Raw genomic sequence first — 16,058 nt, 5'->3', positions numbered from 1 at the left:
TACATGCTACTTTGTTTTCTGATATTTTAACTTAGCATATATCAAGAATACTTTTGCCCAGCCAGGCGTGGCTCAGTGGTTGGGCGTCGACCTAGGATCCAGGCAATTGGGGTTCGATTCCCAGTCAGGGCACATGCCCGGGTTGCAGGCCCACAGCCGATCAATGACTCTCTCATCACTGATGTTTCTATCCCTCTCCCTCTCCCTTCCTCTCTCTGAAATCAATAAAGATATATTTTTTAAAAAAATACTTTCTAGTTTCTAAGCAATTTTCATTTTTACTTTTTCATGGCTGTGAAATGTTGGCATTGTGCTGTTCCCTGAAGCACGATTTCCTGATCCATTCCCTATTGCTGAATAATGAGGCTATTTCCTGCCCTCTTTTTAAACTGATGTAGATAGCACTTTAATTTTTTAAAAAATACGTTTGTATTGATTTCAGAGAGGAAGGGAGAGTGAGAGAGATAGAAACATCAATGATGAGTCATTGATGGGCTGCCTCTTGCACGCTCCCTGCTGGGGATCAAGCCTGCAACCCAGGCATGTGCCCTGACCCTGACTGGGAATTAAACCATGACTTCCTGGTTCATAGGTCGATGCTCAACCACTGAGCCATGCTGGCCAGGCAGCACTGTAATTTTTAAAAAAATATTCACATAGCACTTCCTTTCTGTTAAGTTTTTTTGTTTTTTTTTTAATGTATCTATTGATTTCAGAGAGAGGAAAGGAGAGAAAGAGAGAGAGAGAAACATCAATGATGAGAGAGTCATTGATTGAGCCCACAACCTGGGCATGTGCCCTGACCAGGAATCGAACCCCGATCGCCTAGGATCCTAGGTTGACGCTCAACGGCTGAGCCATGCCCGGCTGGGCAAGTTATTTTTTATAGGGATAAATTCTTAGATGGGAATATTGAGTCTAAGAGTCCAAGCATTTTTCTTTGTTACTATTGCCTCATTAGTTTATAAAGGATTACATTAATGATGAGTACCACCATTTTTGGTTCAGTGGTTCCAATTTTACTTACAAGATTAAGTATGAAAGAGAACAAGTTCTGGGGATGGCAAGAATGATGTGAGAGAAATAACTAGACAAGCGGATGGGGGTAGATCACAAAGGGCTTTGTTTGAACTATACCCTGCTTTGCTTCCAAAGTAGGGAGCTTACAAAGATTTTTAAATAGAGTGCTTTGATTAGATTGGTGTTCAGAATACTCTAGTGACAGTCGTGGAGGTCAGGTTAGAGAGAAGAAGGGGTGGAAAAAGAGAGACCAGCTAGAAGGGCAACATTATGCATGCAGTGGCCCAGGCAAGAGGGTAGATTCAGGAGGTGAGAATTGACGCGTGCCATCAGATGTGAGTGGTAGATGGGAGGAAGGGTTCAAGCATTACTACTCCGAGGGCCCTGTGACTAGGTCAAGTGGGTGGTGGTGCATACTGGCTATGTTAATTGAGAAGAGGAGTACACAGGAGCTCACTTCAAGCCTGGTAGTCTCAATTTTCATTCTGAAGCAAAAGAGAAAGTGCTCAGTTTGTGATCCATCTGTGCTTACTAGATGTCAGGCACAGTGGATGAACATAAGAGCCTCCGAGCGTTAGGAAGAGATTGGGGGGGCGGGAATCAGAGAATGGAGGAGAACTGTGCCTGGACCAGAAGGTGGAGGTTGTTTCTTCGTTTAACTAAAACTCAGGAGAGGAAAGGTGGAGCTCTAGTAATTGGGAAGGCACTGGGTGAAGTGGGGCTGCTTAGAAAATAAATTAATGATGTTCAAACATGTAGATATGGATGGAACATTTAAAAACATTGAGAAAGATCACAGAGGTGTTGCATTTTCCCTTTTAGTTTGTTAGGGAAAGAGGTTGATGTCATCCTATTTCCATACTTTCTTTCACCAAATGCTTTAAACAGGCTTTATGTCAGATAGGTAGGTTACAAATTATGTGGTCAGTGCCATATAATCTGTGAGTGAAGGATTTAGCTTAATTTTTTTCTACCTTATCGGGTTCTCTCTCTTTATTTTAGTTTCTACAGAGCCTGTAGAAACCTCTCGGTGGACAGAAGAAGAAATGGAAGTTGCTAAAAAAGGTAAATAATAGTTCAGATTCTTCAGGGTTTTTTGTTTTATTTTTGTATTTAGGATTATTGATAATGAGTGAGGTAGAGCTAATTTTTTAAACTAAAAAAAGTTCTTCCACAATGATAAATAAAATTTAGAAGTAAACTTACAAGTTTGTGGTTTTTTATGTTTGTTTGTTTTTTACCTTATAAGGTACCCCAAGTGTGCCTTGTTGAAGAGGCCCACTTATGAGGAATTTAAGGTTCTCATTTTATTAAAGAGCAAATAGGCTATTTACACTTTTACAGAATAGTTGTGATTATATGCTATTAAAGTTGTTTTAGAACGTATTTTCATACAAAAAGTCGGCATTTCTGTTATTTAAAAGTTACATTGAATAGAATGGTAAATAATTTTAGTTTTCATTTGGTAAGACATTTGATTATAATCTACTAAGGGAAGAAAAAAACAAGTAAGAAATTGCACTGTGTTCAGAGAAGAAAGCATGAACTTTGTAGCTAGCCAGACAAAAGTTTGGTTCCTGCCTCTGCTGTTTTCATAGCTGTATGACCTTGATCTTACTCTGGAACATTATGGGTCTTATATTTTTCTGTTGTTGCTTATTGATATAATATAAAATTGAACTAAAATTTCTAATAGGATAAATAACTGGTTTATAAATAAATTTGTTTTTAAAATAATTTTGAGAGAGATTAAGTTTTGGGGGAGTTAAGCATTCGTAGTTCTAGAGAGAAGTTACTGTAAATAGCTTGACTTTTAGTGACACATTTCAGACTTACTTTCTGTTTAGCAGGTAATGAGTGATACATTTAAGAATCATAAACCAACTGTACCAAAAATAACAGCAGTTTCATGTTCTTTTATCATCTCTTACTCATATATCAGGCAAGATTTATTTATTTATTTTTTAAAAGATATATCTTTATTGATTTCAGAGAGAGGAAGGGAGAGGGAGAGAGATAGAAACATCAATGATGAGAGAGTCATTGATCAACTGCCTCCCACACGCCCCCTACTGGGGATCGAGCCCGAAACCCAGGCATGTGCCTTGACTGGGAATTGAACTGGATCATAGGTTGATGCTCAACTGCTGAGCCATGCCAGCCCAGCTATCAGGCAGGATTTAGAAGTGATTTTCCAATTATTATTAAGGAAGCTACTGTAATTAACCTTGAAAAACTGATGTTTTTCTATAAATTCTTAAATTTGTACTGGAAATTTTTGCTTGTGTATACCTGTATCTAAAGTATATCTCTGGCTGTATAGCTTTTATGGATAGATGCATTTATGTACCCATAATCCTTGCACATGCGTATGTGTGCATATATGTATTATTTAATTGAAGTGTCAGACGGCATGGGTTTCTATAATGCATTGTACTACAACAGATTTTTTTTAAAACTGGTTAATTTTTTTGAGGGCATTTCTTGATTGTAAATGGACTGAAGACTAGCTGATTATCCGTGGAGTCATATATATATATGATATATATATATATCATATATATATATGATATATATATGTGTGTATGTGCACACACACACACACACAGGATGGGGCAAAAGTAGGTTTACAGCTGTGAATATGTGAAACAATTCATTCTTCCATTATTGTTTATTAATTATTATTTTCCATATGAACAACTGTAAATCTACTTATGCTTCGCCCTGTATATATATCTTTATGTTAAACATCTATATTTATATTAACTTCATATTGATACACTGTTTCCAAAGATTTAGAACTACCTTATCAGTCATTTTACAAGTGTTTGAACTGTTACTCTGTGCCCAACATTCTCCTAGTCCTTTGGGAGATACATAAAGATAAGGTTGAATCCTTTCGTTAATGAGAATGGTGTTTTTGTTTCGTTTTGTATTTTGTTGTTATTCCACTTACTTATGCATTCATTGGTTGATTCTTGTGTGTACCCTGATGGGGGATCCGACCTGCAACCTTGGTGTATCGGGACAATGCTTTAACCAACTGAGCTACCACCCAGGGCTTTAATGAGCATGTTTTAAATTTGGGTGGAAAAATAAATGATTGTGAATACAACGATTAAGTTGATTTTATTATTTCTCTTGTTTGCTTTATCAGGTTACTATTCATTAACATTTGGTCTGTTTTTAAAATACAGGTCTAGTAGAACATGGTCGTAACTGGGCAGCAATTGCCAAAATGGTGGGAACTAAAAGTGAAGCTCAATGTAAAAACTTCTATTTTAACTATAAAAGGCGACACAATCTTGACAACCTCTTGCAGCAGCATAAGCAGAAAGTGAGTATATCAGGCATGGGGAATCTTTTACTTACTATTTTTGTTTTTAAAAAATATATCTTTATTGATTTCAGAGAGAGGAAGGGATAGGGAGAGAGAGAGAAACATCAATGATGAAAGTGTCATTGATCATTGGCTGCCTTCTGCACGCCACCTACTGGTGATCGAGCCTGCAACCCGAGCATGTGCCCTGACCGGGAGTTGAACCATGATCTCTGGATCATAGGTCGATGCTCAACTGCTGAGCCACATTGGCTGGACAACTTATTGTTTTTTACTTGATATTTTTTGTTTGTTTTTTCAGCTTCAAAGATTGGTTTTTAGAGAAACTTTTGTAGCTTATATTTTTATTTATTGCATTAACCTGTAAAAGATATGCTAGTTTCTTTGTATGAATTGACTGTTTATTTACTGCCCAAGGAATAAAATTTCTGTTAGTAGTAATGAAATTATAGTACTTTTGAATTACTGTAGACTGGATTTTAAAAATAGAAGCATTTTGGAGTTTGAATTGACAACTTTAGTTGGAGTGCTCTTAACAATGTTGAATTGTCTTGATTTGGCATATTACAAAACATTTTCTCAGAGAAAGATTACATGGGATAAATGTTAAAAACCAGAAAGTATAAGATTATTGAAAATTCCTTAACAAGGAAGTTTTCATGTTCTCAAAGTCTACACAGTTCTTTGAGGGCTCCATGAGGTCAAGACTACAGTATTTTCATAAAATATTAAGATGTTATTTATTTTTTTCACTGTATTGACATTTGCATTGATGGTGTCAAAGCAATTGTGAGTGAGAATGCTGGTCCCTTAGCATGAGTCATGGCAAGATACCACTGTGCTAAGTACTGCAATGTATTCTTTATCTCCAGGCATTTGCAGCTTTTTTTTTTTTTTTAAGCCATTGTCACTTAAGAATGTCCTTGATGAAGCAACAAAAATCACCTTTACTAAATCTTGACTGTTGAGTACATGTGCATGTGATGAAATGGGAAGTGTGCCTAAATTTCTCCTGCTTGCTATCGAAGTATGATGGCTCTCTCAAGGAAAAGCACTTTTGAAATTGAGTTCCAAGCCTCTCTTTTTTCATGGAATGTCATTTTTCGTTGAAAGAATGACAGACAAACTGTTTTTTCAGACTTGGATATTTGGCAGACTTTCTTAAAAATAAGTGAGCATGTCTTCCTAAGAAAACAACCAATACTACTTGTTGCCACTTTAAAATTTTGACCTTTCAAACAAAAATTAGAATTTTGGAAAATGTGTTTCTCTCACTATGAGCTTCACATATTCCCAATACCCAGACTTTTTGATGAGATCAGTGGTGATAATAACTAATGTGATATTTTTAATTATAAAAATCTATGTAACTCACAATTTTCCAAATGAGATCAGTTCATGATGTCACAATGGATGTCATACATGGCTAAAAGATTCATAAAATATTTTTTAATACACCCAAATCCAAGACAGATGAATGGTTTTTAATAGAGTACAAAAAATTTATTGACATGGTATAGATTTCTCATTGCATCTAACCTTTAAGAAATGGCTGCTTGCTGAGTTTTGGTACAGTATCAAAGAGTAATATTCACAGTCATTTGAAAAGACTATTAAATATCACTTTTGTTTGCAAGCTACATATATGTCTGTGAGGACAGGTTTTTAAAAATGTAGTAACATCTCCAAAGCAGTAGCATCTCCACAGATTAGATTACACGTAGGAGCACATTTGAGAATCATGCCACTTCCTATTAAGGCAGATATTAGGGATTTCCAAAATCATAAAACTATGCTATTTTATCACCAAGTTATTTTTTTGTTTTGGAAAGTAATTATTTTTTATTTAAAAATGTTATTTATGTTGACATGTAATGGGTTTATTACTATTATTTTTAAATGAATATTTTAAATGTTTCTCAGTTTTAATTTCTAATAAAGTTAATATCAGTACATATATATAGTTCACGAACAAAAATTCTTTAGGGTCTTGAATTATTTTATTTTATTTTATTTATTTATTTTTAAAATATATCTTTATTGATTTCAGAGAGAGGAAAGGAGAGAGAGAGAGAGAAACATCAATGATGAGAGTCATTGATCAACTGTCTCCTGCACGCCCCCAACTGGGGACCGAGCCCGCAACCCGGGCATGTGCCCTGACCGGGAATCGAACCCTGATCGCCTGGATCCTAGGTCGACGCTCAACCACTGAGCCACTCCCAGCTGGGCTTAAATACTTTTAAAGAGTGTTGTGTTCTTAGACCAAAAAGTATGAGAATCATTAAGAATGATAGAACGGATTGGGCCCGGCTCTGGGGCGGGACAGCACACGATCCTGTGTCCTGCTGAGTTCAGGCCCTTCGTAAAGCCAGGAGCCCTGAAAGAGTAGGGTACTGGGAAGCATGATGGTGGTCATGGAGCCATCTCAGAGACAGGAAAGGATGGGACCGGCACAGAGAACGGAGCACCATCTTTTCCATGAATGTTGTGTTTGTGTACCAGGAAACTATATGAATGACTTCAGTATCCTTGGAAGAGATCTTTAAAAGCTATAATAATGGACAACTCACCATAAGCCTTTGCATAGTGGAAAGGGGGTTGCTAAACAAGCTCACAGAAATACAATGAGGACAGGTGCTGCCAAACAGTACGAGGCCAGCAGAACAGGGCTTCACTGGTGGAATGTCCCTGTGCAATGCCATCTTTTAGAATTATAAGTGCTAAATTGGTGTATTCCTTGTAGAATTCTTTTTTAAATGAAACGATAAATGAAAAATCTGAGTAGTAAGTCTGAGTAAGGAAGAGCTATAAAATATACATCATTCAATAGCATTCTTACCAGTTGTTACTTTCATATTTAATCATAAACATGTTTGAGAAATACAAATAGCTTAACCATGTTCTTTTGATCTATTTGATTTTACATTCTGAGATGTTTTCTAAGATTATTTGTCAATATATTTATACCCTTTGCCAGTGTTTCTTTGGAAATACAACTACTGGAGATGAACCACCCTTGCAAGATATATTTTACATTATTAATATGGTCATGTGATATGTCTGAGATTTCCTTCACAATGAACCAGTGCAGAATGGGGATGGAGGAAAGTAGGTTGGGTTTAGATGAAACAAGATTTATCGCTAACTTCTGTGTTTCAAAATTTCCATAATAAAAACTAAAAAGAAAAAAGAATGATATAATGGGTAATAAAAGTGCATATATTTAAACTGCTTTAAGATTTGAGCTATATTAAGAGTACATGAAGTATTGTTGACTGATTTAAAAAGTTACATACAAAAGAGCTTTTAGGTTAAAAATACGAATGCAAGAGTTAAAAATGTATTGTAGCAACTAAAACATAAAGGAAAGAATAAAAAACCTGATGAGAGAGGATTTTAAAACCATTGAAATGTTTTGGGAGAAAATCAAAGAATAAATCAGACATGGTTTTAAAAGATAAACATTGCATTATTGGACAGGGTTCTTCCGAGAACCAACCAACGTGTGTGTGTATTTAGTCGGAGAGGGACTGGGAGGGAGACTGATTTACTTATTTATTATTATTATCTTTTTAATCCTCACCTGAGGATATGTTTATTGGTTTTAGGGAGAGAGAAAGAGAGAAATATAGACATGAGAGAGAAACATGGATAGGTTGCCTCCGGTAGGCATCCCAACTGGGGATGGAACCTACAACCTGGATATGTACCCTGACCAAGAAACGAACCCCAGACCTTTTGGTGGACGGGACGACACTTAGGCAACTGAGTCACACTGGGCCAAATTGGCTCATGATTTTGGAGTCCAAATGAGTACAAAATCTGATAGGATAGGCTGATAGGCTGGATACTCAGAAGAGTTGCAGTCTGATGGCAGATTTCTTTCTTGCTAGGGGGCGTGTGTGTTGGGGGGGGGGGGTGCAGGGAGCCACCCATCTTAGTTTTATTAAGGCCTTCAGTTGATTGGATGAGGCTCTCCCCACCTCATGGAAGGTAATCTGCTTAACTAGGTAACCTATTGATTTAAATATTAATCTTGTCCAAAAAAATCATGTGCACAAAAACATCCAGGATAATGTTTGACCACATATCTGAGTACTGAGGCCCAGCCAAGTTGACATAAAATTACCATCACAAATGTCTTTAAGGCTTCTTGTTCTGATCATTTTTATTGCAACTGCAATAATAGAAACAGTAGACTTCAGTTTTTGGTCTAGAGCAGGGGTGGGAAACCTTTTTTGCTGACAAGGGCCATTTGGATATTTATAACATCATTTGAGTGCCATACACAATTATTAACTTAAAAGTTAGCTATGAAAAACCTAAATTTATTGAATTTCGAGACCTGCCTGCAGTTTCCTTGGCAGGGCCAAACCAAATGATTTCGCTGGCTGTATATGGCCTGCGGGCCAGATGTTCCCCACCCCTGGTCTTTTTAGAAAGATCTCAGGAAAACATGACAAAATGCCTGATACCTGTTAAAACTCAATGGAAGATACACAGGTATTATATTTCTGTGTATTTGAATTATTACATTGAAAATTAATGTTTACTATTGACTCTGGCCGGGTGGCTCAGTAGGGTGGAGCTTTGTCCCGTACACCAAAAGGCTGTGGGTTTGATTCCCAGTCAGGGCACATGCTTGGGTTGCTGGTTCAATCCCCAACCTGGGTGTGTTCAGGCAAATTGATCAATGTTTCTTTCTCAGCCTTCCTCTCTAAAATCAATGAAAATATATCCTTGCATGAGGATTAAAGAGAAAAAGAGTACTGTCATAGCGTGAAGAAAGTGGTTGGAGATATGTGAAGGTTCCACATTCCAACTTGTTATTTTTATTAGAAAATAAATGCATATGTGATTTTTATTAGAAAATACATTATTTGGAAGGGGAGAAGAGCAGGAGTTTTGTGATTTGGGGCTATTTATACATGTATAGTAGTGAGTAGTTAAAAAAAATTTGTATGTTACTTTTGATCAATTTGATGAAAGCACAAAAGACCAGTTAGTGGTTACCTGGAGATAACTGTTCTTTAACCAGAGCAGCTGTCAAACATGCAGCCTACTTGTTTATTATGTGTGTGTATTTGTGTTCTCCGTGATTTCAGATATGAAAATGTTTGTTTCTTTCCTTTTAGTTATTTAAATCATAGTTTATTTTAATATTTTTTACTCTAGACTTCACGAAAACCTCGTGAAGAGCGAGATGTGTCTCAATGTGAAAGTGTAGCTTCCACCGTCTCTGCTCAGGAGGACGACGATATCGAAGCCTCCAATGAAGAAGAAAACCCGGAGGACAGTGAAGGTACCTCAGAGTGGGCTGTGGGTCCCTTCTGTCAGCCCAGATACGTAATTTTAGCTCAGTGATTGGACTCTAGGAATTACTTCATTAAGGAAGTAGGACATCAGTGTTTTTATGGCATAGAGACATTGCCCTTGAACATAATGTATTCATTCATTCAACCAACAAATATTTATTTATGTAGCACCTGAGATGGTCCAAGTGCTACAAACAGAACATCTTGTAAATGGCAGTCAAGCTTCAGACACTTAAGTGCCAGCATCAATATTTCTTGTGTTTTTTATAACAGCCATTCTAACAGGTGTGAAGTGATTATTCACTCTGTTCTAACCACACTGTTCTCTTTGCTGATCCTGAGCAAAGCAACCCTCACTTCAGGGGCTTCTGCATGTGCTAATCCCTCTACGTTGAATGCGCTTCCCGAAAATGTGCCTGTCGTCTCATTCTCTCATTTCCTTCAGGCCTCTGTTGAAATGTCATCCTGCCTCTATAATACCTCTTTATCCACTGGTTCCCCAATTTTGTTACTTAGTCACTGCACTTATTACCATCTGATATATCTTCTACTTACTGTTTATTGTCTGTTATATAGCAGAATGTCAGCTTCATAAGAATGTAGTTTGATTATTGCACTGCTATGTCACCAGTGCCTTAAACAGCTAAATTATTCTCATTTATCCTAAATTATCTTCTAAAAGTTTTAAAAAATCTATTCCATTTGGAATTACTTTTCTGTATAGTGTATGATAGGGTCCACATTTTTCTTCCAGACAAATAGCCAGCTCTGAGAGAGCTAGTTTATTAAATAAATCTTTCTTTACCCAATGCTTTAAAATATCACCTTTGATATATATTAATTTCCCATACATGTTAGTAGCTAGTCTTAGATGCTGTCTTTTGTACCACTGATTTATTTTGTCTGTAATGTGGCAGTTTCAAATATGTTGTGATACATTGGCTTTATAATAAATTTGAACATCTAGAGAGGCAAGTCTCTTTCAATCTAGTATTCTTCATAATTTTTTTGTTTTTTTCTCAGGGACTTATTCTTTCATATAAGCTGTAAGTTGGTTTATCTAGTTTAAGAAATTTATCTTAAACCATTGGGATTCTCATTGGATATGTATTTTTTTAATTTTAGGGAGATTTAAATTTTTATGTTGTCTCATAGTTAGTTTTAAGAAAATAATCTAATAACTTAATGCTGTAGTGAACATCTCTGTATACTGTTTATAACAGTGGCAAATTGGATCCAAGGAAAGGTGAAGTAAATTTAATACGTATTTACAACCGTGTATTCACTTTATACTTCAGCAAATATTTGAGTCTGTTGTGTGCCAGGCACAGTACTTGTCCCTAGGACTTAAATGATAAGCAAAATATATGATTCTGCTCTTACGGTGTTTATAGCCTAGTGGAACCAGCAGCTCGGAATCAAATAATTGTGAGTAAATGTAAAATTGTAACCATAACTAGTATATGTGTTATCAAGAGCCATAGTAGCAAAATTTAACATTGTTAAGGAAATGATAGAAGGTTCTCTTTAAAGCATATGATATTTGATATAATATCCAAAAAAAAAGTAGGTGGAAGAGCCTTTTCAGTAAGAATAAATGGCATGTGTGAAGTCTGAGGTGGAAGACACCTGGGCATTCACTGAAACTGAAGGGGGAGGCCCAGTGATAGTGGAATGCAGAGAGGACGCAGGGTGCAAGATGAAGCGGAAAAGTTTTCAGGGGCCCCACCAGCTTGGGCCTTGTAACACGACCATCCTCAGAATTTTGGAACTTTATCCTAAGAGTAATGAAGTTTCATTGAAATGTTTTAAGAGGCAGGAAAAAAAAGTGGGGAGAGGGGAGGAAGAGAGTGTGAGTGAATTTTGGTAAGATGTGGCTTTTAAAAAGCATTGTAGAAAATGGTCTGAGGTGGAAGGTGAGAAGAAAAGCCATATTTGGAATAGAATGGCAGTTGTGAAGTTGAACAGAAATGAATGGATTCAAGAAATATTTTTAGAGAGAAAATCTGTTAGATTTGTCTAGGCAGGATATGGGAATAAGTGAGAGGAGCATTTATAAGTTTTCTGATTTGTTTAATTGAATTAGTAAACACTAGGAAAAAACCTGATTTGGAAGTGAGTACAAGTCTAGTGTAAGACATTGAATTTGTGATTTCTTTGAGATATCTAGGTAAAGATGTCAAAGCGTTAAAAGTATACTTACAAAATGGTACAAATGATGTGGGGAAAGACCCGGTACTACAGTGTTACATTAGAAATCTGTATTATTACTACAGAGCTTTGCTCTCCAGTGTGGTAGCTATTGAGCTCTTGAAATGTGACTAGGGCAAATTGAGATGTGCTAAAAATGTAAAATAGTCAGATTTTGAAGACTTAGCACCAAAAAGGTAAAATATCTTATTACTGGTTTTCTATATTGATAACATGTTTAAATGATATTTTAGACAATTAGGTTAAGTAAAATATACTGTTAACGTTAATTTTAGCAATCTCTGTTCACTTTTTTAATGTGGCCATCAGAAAACTTAAAATTACAGATATAACTTGCATTATATTTCTGTTAAGAGCTGCTCCTGTAGAGTGTCAGCTTTCCTGGGTAAAAAGAAAAGCAAAGATACAGGCTGGTAGAAATAGTCCAGAATGTTACCATTTATGGGAATGGTTTTGTTTAGTTTTGTTTTTCCAATTTCATATAAATTAGTTTTTGACATTAAAAGCTTTTACACTTTCAGTTTCAGAAGGTCAAGACAATTTTATCTTTCCCTTTGATGCTCCATAGCAGGGGTGGGGAACGTCTGGCCTGGCGGTATACAGCCCGCAAAATTATTTGGTCTGACCCTACCAAGGCAACTGCAGGTGGGACTTGAAATTCAGTAAGTCTTGGGGCTTTTTTCATAGCTAAGTTTTAAGTTGATAATTGTGTATGGCCTGTGAATGATGTTATAAATATCCAAATGGCCCTTGGCAGAAAAAAGGTTCCCCACCCCTGTTCTATTGAAAACTAGCTTTCCCAATGGCTGTAATACTTCAGGGAGAAGTGTAATTCATTGGAGAAGTGTAATTCATCCTAAACAACTGCTCTCAAGCATGGTTTCTATCACCACGTGAAACGTGTTCATTATCAGATTTTTATCATTATCTTTAAGGTGCTGAAAATAGTTCTGATACAGAAAGTGCTCCTTCTCCTTCACCAGTTGAAGCTGTGAAGCCCAGCGAGGATAGCACAGAAAATTCGACTACTCGAGGGAGCACTGAACCTGTGGCTGAGCATGAGTGTACCAGTGAAACTGCTGCTAGTGCGTCTCCCTCATCAGTTCCAAGTGCAAAACCAGCTGAAAATGAAAGTGTGGAGACCCAGGCGAACAACAGCATCACGATTGAGACAGAGCCAATGGATATCGAGCATCCAGAGCACAGTGCTGAAGTGACTTCTGTTCTTGATATCTCCACAAATACCAAAGCAGACCCTGTAGGTGTTGAAATGGGGGTGCCAGAGAACAGTCCATCTCAAGTTGAAGGTGATACCAAAGAAAGAGAACTGGAGAGAGCCAACGAGAAGACAGAGCCTAGAGATGAAGATTTGGTGGTAGCTCAGCAAATAAACATCCAAAGACCTGAGCCCCCATCAGACAATGATTCCAGTGCCACCTGCAGTGCTGATGAAGATGTGGATGGAGAGCCAGAGAGACAGAGGTGAGACTCATTCATTAAATATTATTTTATCTTTACTCTTTTGGTTGCTGACTAAATCACAGAATGGTGCTGGCTACAGAGAGTACTCCTGTGTAAGTATTAGCAAGTTAAAGGTAGTGTGTATGCTTTTAATTTTTTAAAAATCAAGAACAATTGTGTGATCATTATATTTTTTAAAATATGTCTCTATTAATTTCAGAGAGAGGAAGGGAGAGAGATAGAAACATCAATGATGAGTCATTGATTGGCTGGCTCCTGCACGCACCCCCCCTACTGGGGATTGATCCCACAACCTGGGCATTGAACCTCGATCTCCTGGATCATATAGGTTGATGCTCAACTGCTAAGCATGTGATCATTATTTTTTAATGAAAAAGATTATATATTTTTTACATTAGTTGCATGTATTCCATATAATAGCAGGAAGGGAGGTTTCAACTGACAAAGTTGTGAGATAAACCACAGATGATGCCATTCCTGGTGACAGAAGTAGTATGATATGGTGACGAAGGTGGAAGCAAGAGGCATTAGCTCCAGCTTTGTTTGCTTTAAGACCCTGTGGCCTCAGAACAAGGCCTAGTGAACCCTGAGTATCAGATGTAAGAAAATACTGAGAGGAGAAATACGTTAAGTGTTCTGAAAGCATTATAGAAAGCATAATTTAAATACAAGTTAATGGTAATTACAGTGATTCCATTTTTTGTCATTTAAATTTTTAGATGATTATATTTGTAATTTAAATATCAGGTATAACACAAATTAATTTATAAGTACTTTTAGTCATTAAATTAGTGTAAGACTGTATCATCTTCATGGTTTTTATGAAAAATTACAGAATAAAACTATTTTACAGAAATAGATACTACTTTATGTAATATATTTGATTTCCTTGTGTTTCAAAAGAAATGGAGTCATTTAGAATCACAGTAGAATGTTAGATTGGTATAAATTCTAGAAATGAATTAGACTAAAACCTCATTTAATCAGAAACCCAATTCAATCCTGTATCTTTTCCCATTTTAATTAGAAAAAGGCAAATAAGGCACTAAATAGATAGCCAAATTCTGTTTACAGTGTGTCCTGCCTGGTGCCACTGTGCTTTCAGTCCATATCCAGTATATTTTTTATCTTATTTACTCTAGAATGAGATGTGATACTAGAATAATAAGATCAAACATTATAGTGATATTTCTCCAAAGAGATTTTTATATAGTAAAATACTAGAATTTTAATCTATAGGAATTTAAATAAAATAAGGGGTTCTACTTAACCATTGGTTTTTTTCCCCCAGAAAATTCAACCATCTAGCAGTCTTTTTCCCGCATGTCATAATAATCTAGATTTTTAATCATCCCAGAGTTTGACTGGGGTTAACATGAATGGATTCAAGCTGTGTAGTCTTTTTAGGCATTCTTTAATGAAACATCTAATCTAAAATAAGGATTTTTCCATGTTTTGTACTGTTGGTTTTGGTAACTGTATTTATAAATGAAGGAAAAAATAGAATAGCAGTTAATATAAATGGAGGAACATCATAAGAGATGAGCATGACAGTAGTCTTGAAATTCAGAAATTCCTTGGAAATATATCGTGGTCTCTGAATGACATTTCTAAAGTCTCTATCACTTTTAAACTATCAAAATAACACTTTTAATTTCCTACATCTTTAATATCATCTCATTCTCATGTAAAATGTAAATTGTTTTCTTTTAAACATTCTAATTTTCTTATTTAAAAATGTTACCTCCCCCAGTAACTGACAGCATTGGAAAGAAATATGATCAAGCCCATAAGATGTGGCAATATTGCATAATTTTCCCTGTTCATATATTGGGTGTTCTAAACTCAAGTGTAGGTACTGAAAACAAGTGAAGCCAGTAGAGTGTAAGATGGCAGATGCTTTGCTGAACGGAGGAGCATGTATCTGTTTGAAAGGGCAGCTGCTACAAGTTCAGCATGTTTTACTTTGTGGGAATGCTGGTTTCACATTGCCATTTTCTTTCCTTTTTTCATGAGAAACCAGGAGTCTGGAATTCTGGGTGAAATTCTCAATTTTAAAATGACAGTGGCTTATTTAAATGTTTTTAAGAATACTCTGTGATCCTAGCAAACCATTTTGTAACAGGTAACTAATTTGTAACCTGTGTTAGTGGTGAGTTAGTATCTAACATTTTAATAATGGCATTTGCTCAAACTGTTTTGTTGGTTAGATGCAGGTGATTAAATTCAGATAAATTTCAACCTATAAGTGAATATTAGGTTTCTTTACCAGGAAAATTAGCATTATAGATTCCCTTTTTCTTACTATTCAGATATCTTGTAAGGTTAATGTGATATGTGTGTGTACATTCCTACTTAGAAGGAATTATGGCGGTTGTATACAGGGTGGGGCAAAGGAGGTTTACAGTTGTTTGTATGGAAAATAATACAGTAATTAATAATACAAGAATAAACTCTGTTTCTTATATTCACAACTGTAAATCTACTTTTGCTCCACCCTTAAAGTCTTAAATAAGAATGTGTTAACTTATCTTTTTATAATTGCCAATTGCAGAATGTTTCCTATGGACTCAAAGCCTTCAATGTTAAACCCCACTGGCTCTATACTGGTCTCATCCCCAATGAAACCAAATCCACTGGACCTGCCACAGCTTCAGCATCGAGCTGCTGTTATTCCACCAATGGTA

At 36.2% G+C, this 16,058-nt stretch overlaps 1 protein-coding gene across 18 annotated transcripts in view; it reads left to right on the top strand.

Annotated features, from left to right (window-relative positions):
* NCOR1 (nuclear receptor corepressor 1) overlaps window positions 1-16,058 on the top strand; it is a 196,025-nt gene that overhangs the window by 117,200 nt on the left and 62,767 nt on the right. For 15 of the 18 annotated variants that reach the window (XM_087825811.1, XM_087825823.1, XM_087825827.1 and 12 more), the window contains 5 exons: window positions 2,023-2,085; window positions 4,218-4,357; window positions 9,539-9,665; window positions 12,825-13,371; window positions 15,926-16,055. In XM_087825811.1, the coding sequence (XP_087681937.1) occupies window positions 2,023-2,085; window positions 4,218-4,357; window positions 9,539-9,665; window positions 12,825-13,371; window positions 15,926-16,055 (1,007 nt within the window). The remainder of the gene's footprint in view (window positions 1-2,022; window positions 2,086-4,217; window positions 4,358-9,538; window positions 9,666-12,824; window positions 13,372-15,925; window positions 16,056-16,058) is intronic. The other 3 variants (XM_087825825.1, XM_087825824.1, XM_087825817.1) reach the window with 1 other exon arrangement.

Source organism: Miniopterus natalensis, chromosome 17 (genome assembly GCF_054644295.1).
Source record: "Miniopterus natalensis isolate mMinNat1 chromosome 17, mMinNat1.hap1, whole genome shotgun sequence".
NCBI classification, from domain to species: domain Eukaryota; kingdom Metazoa; phylum Chordata; class Mammalia; order Chiroptera; family Miniopteridae; genus Miniopterus; species Miniopterus natalensis.
This window is presented reverse-complemented; position numbering and strand designations above follow the sequence as displayed.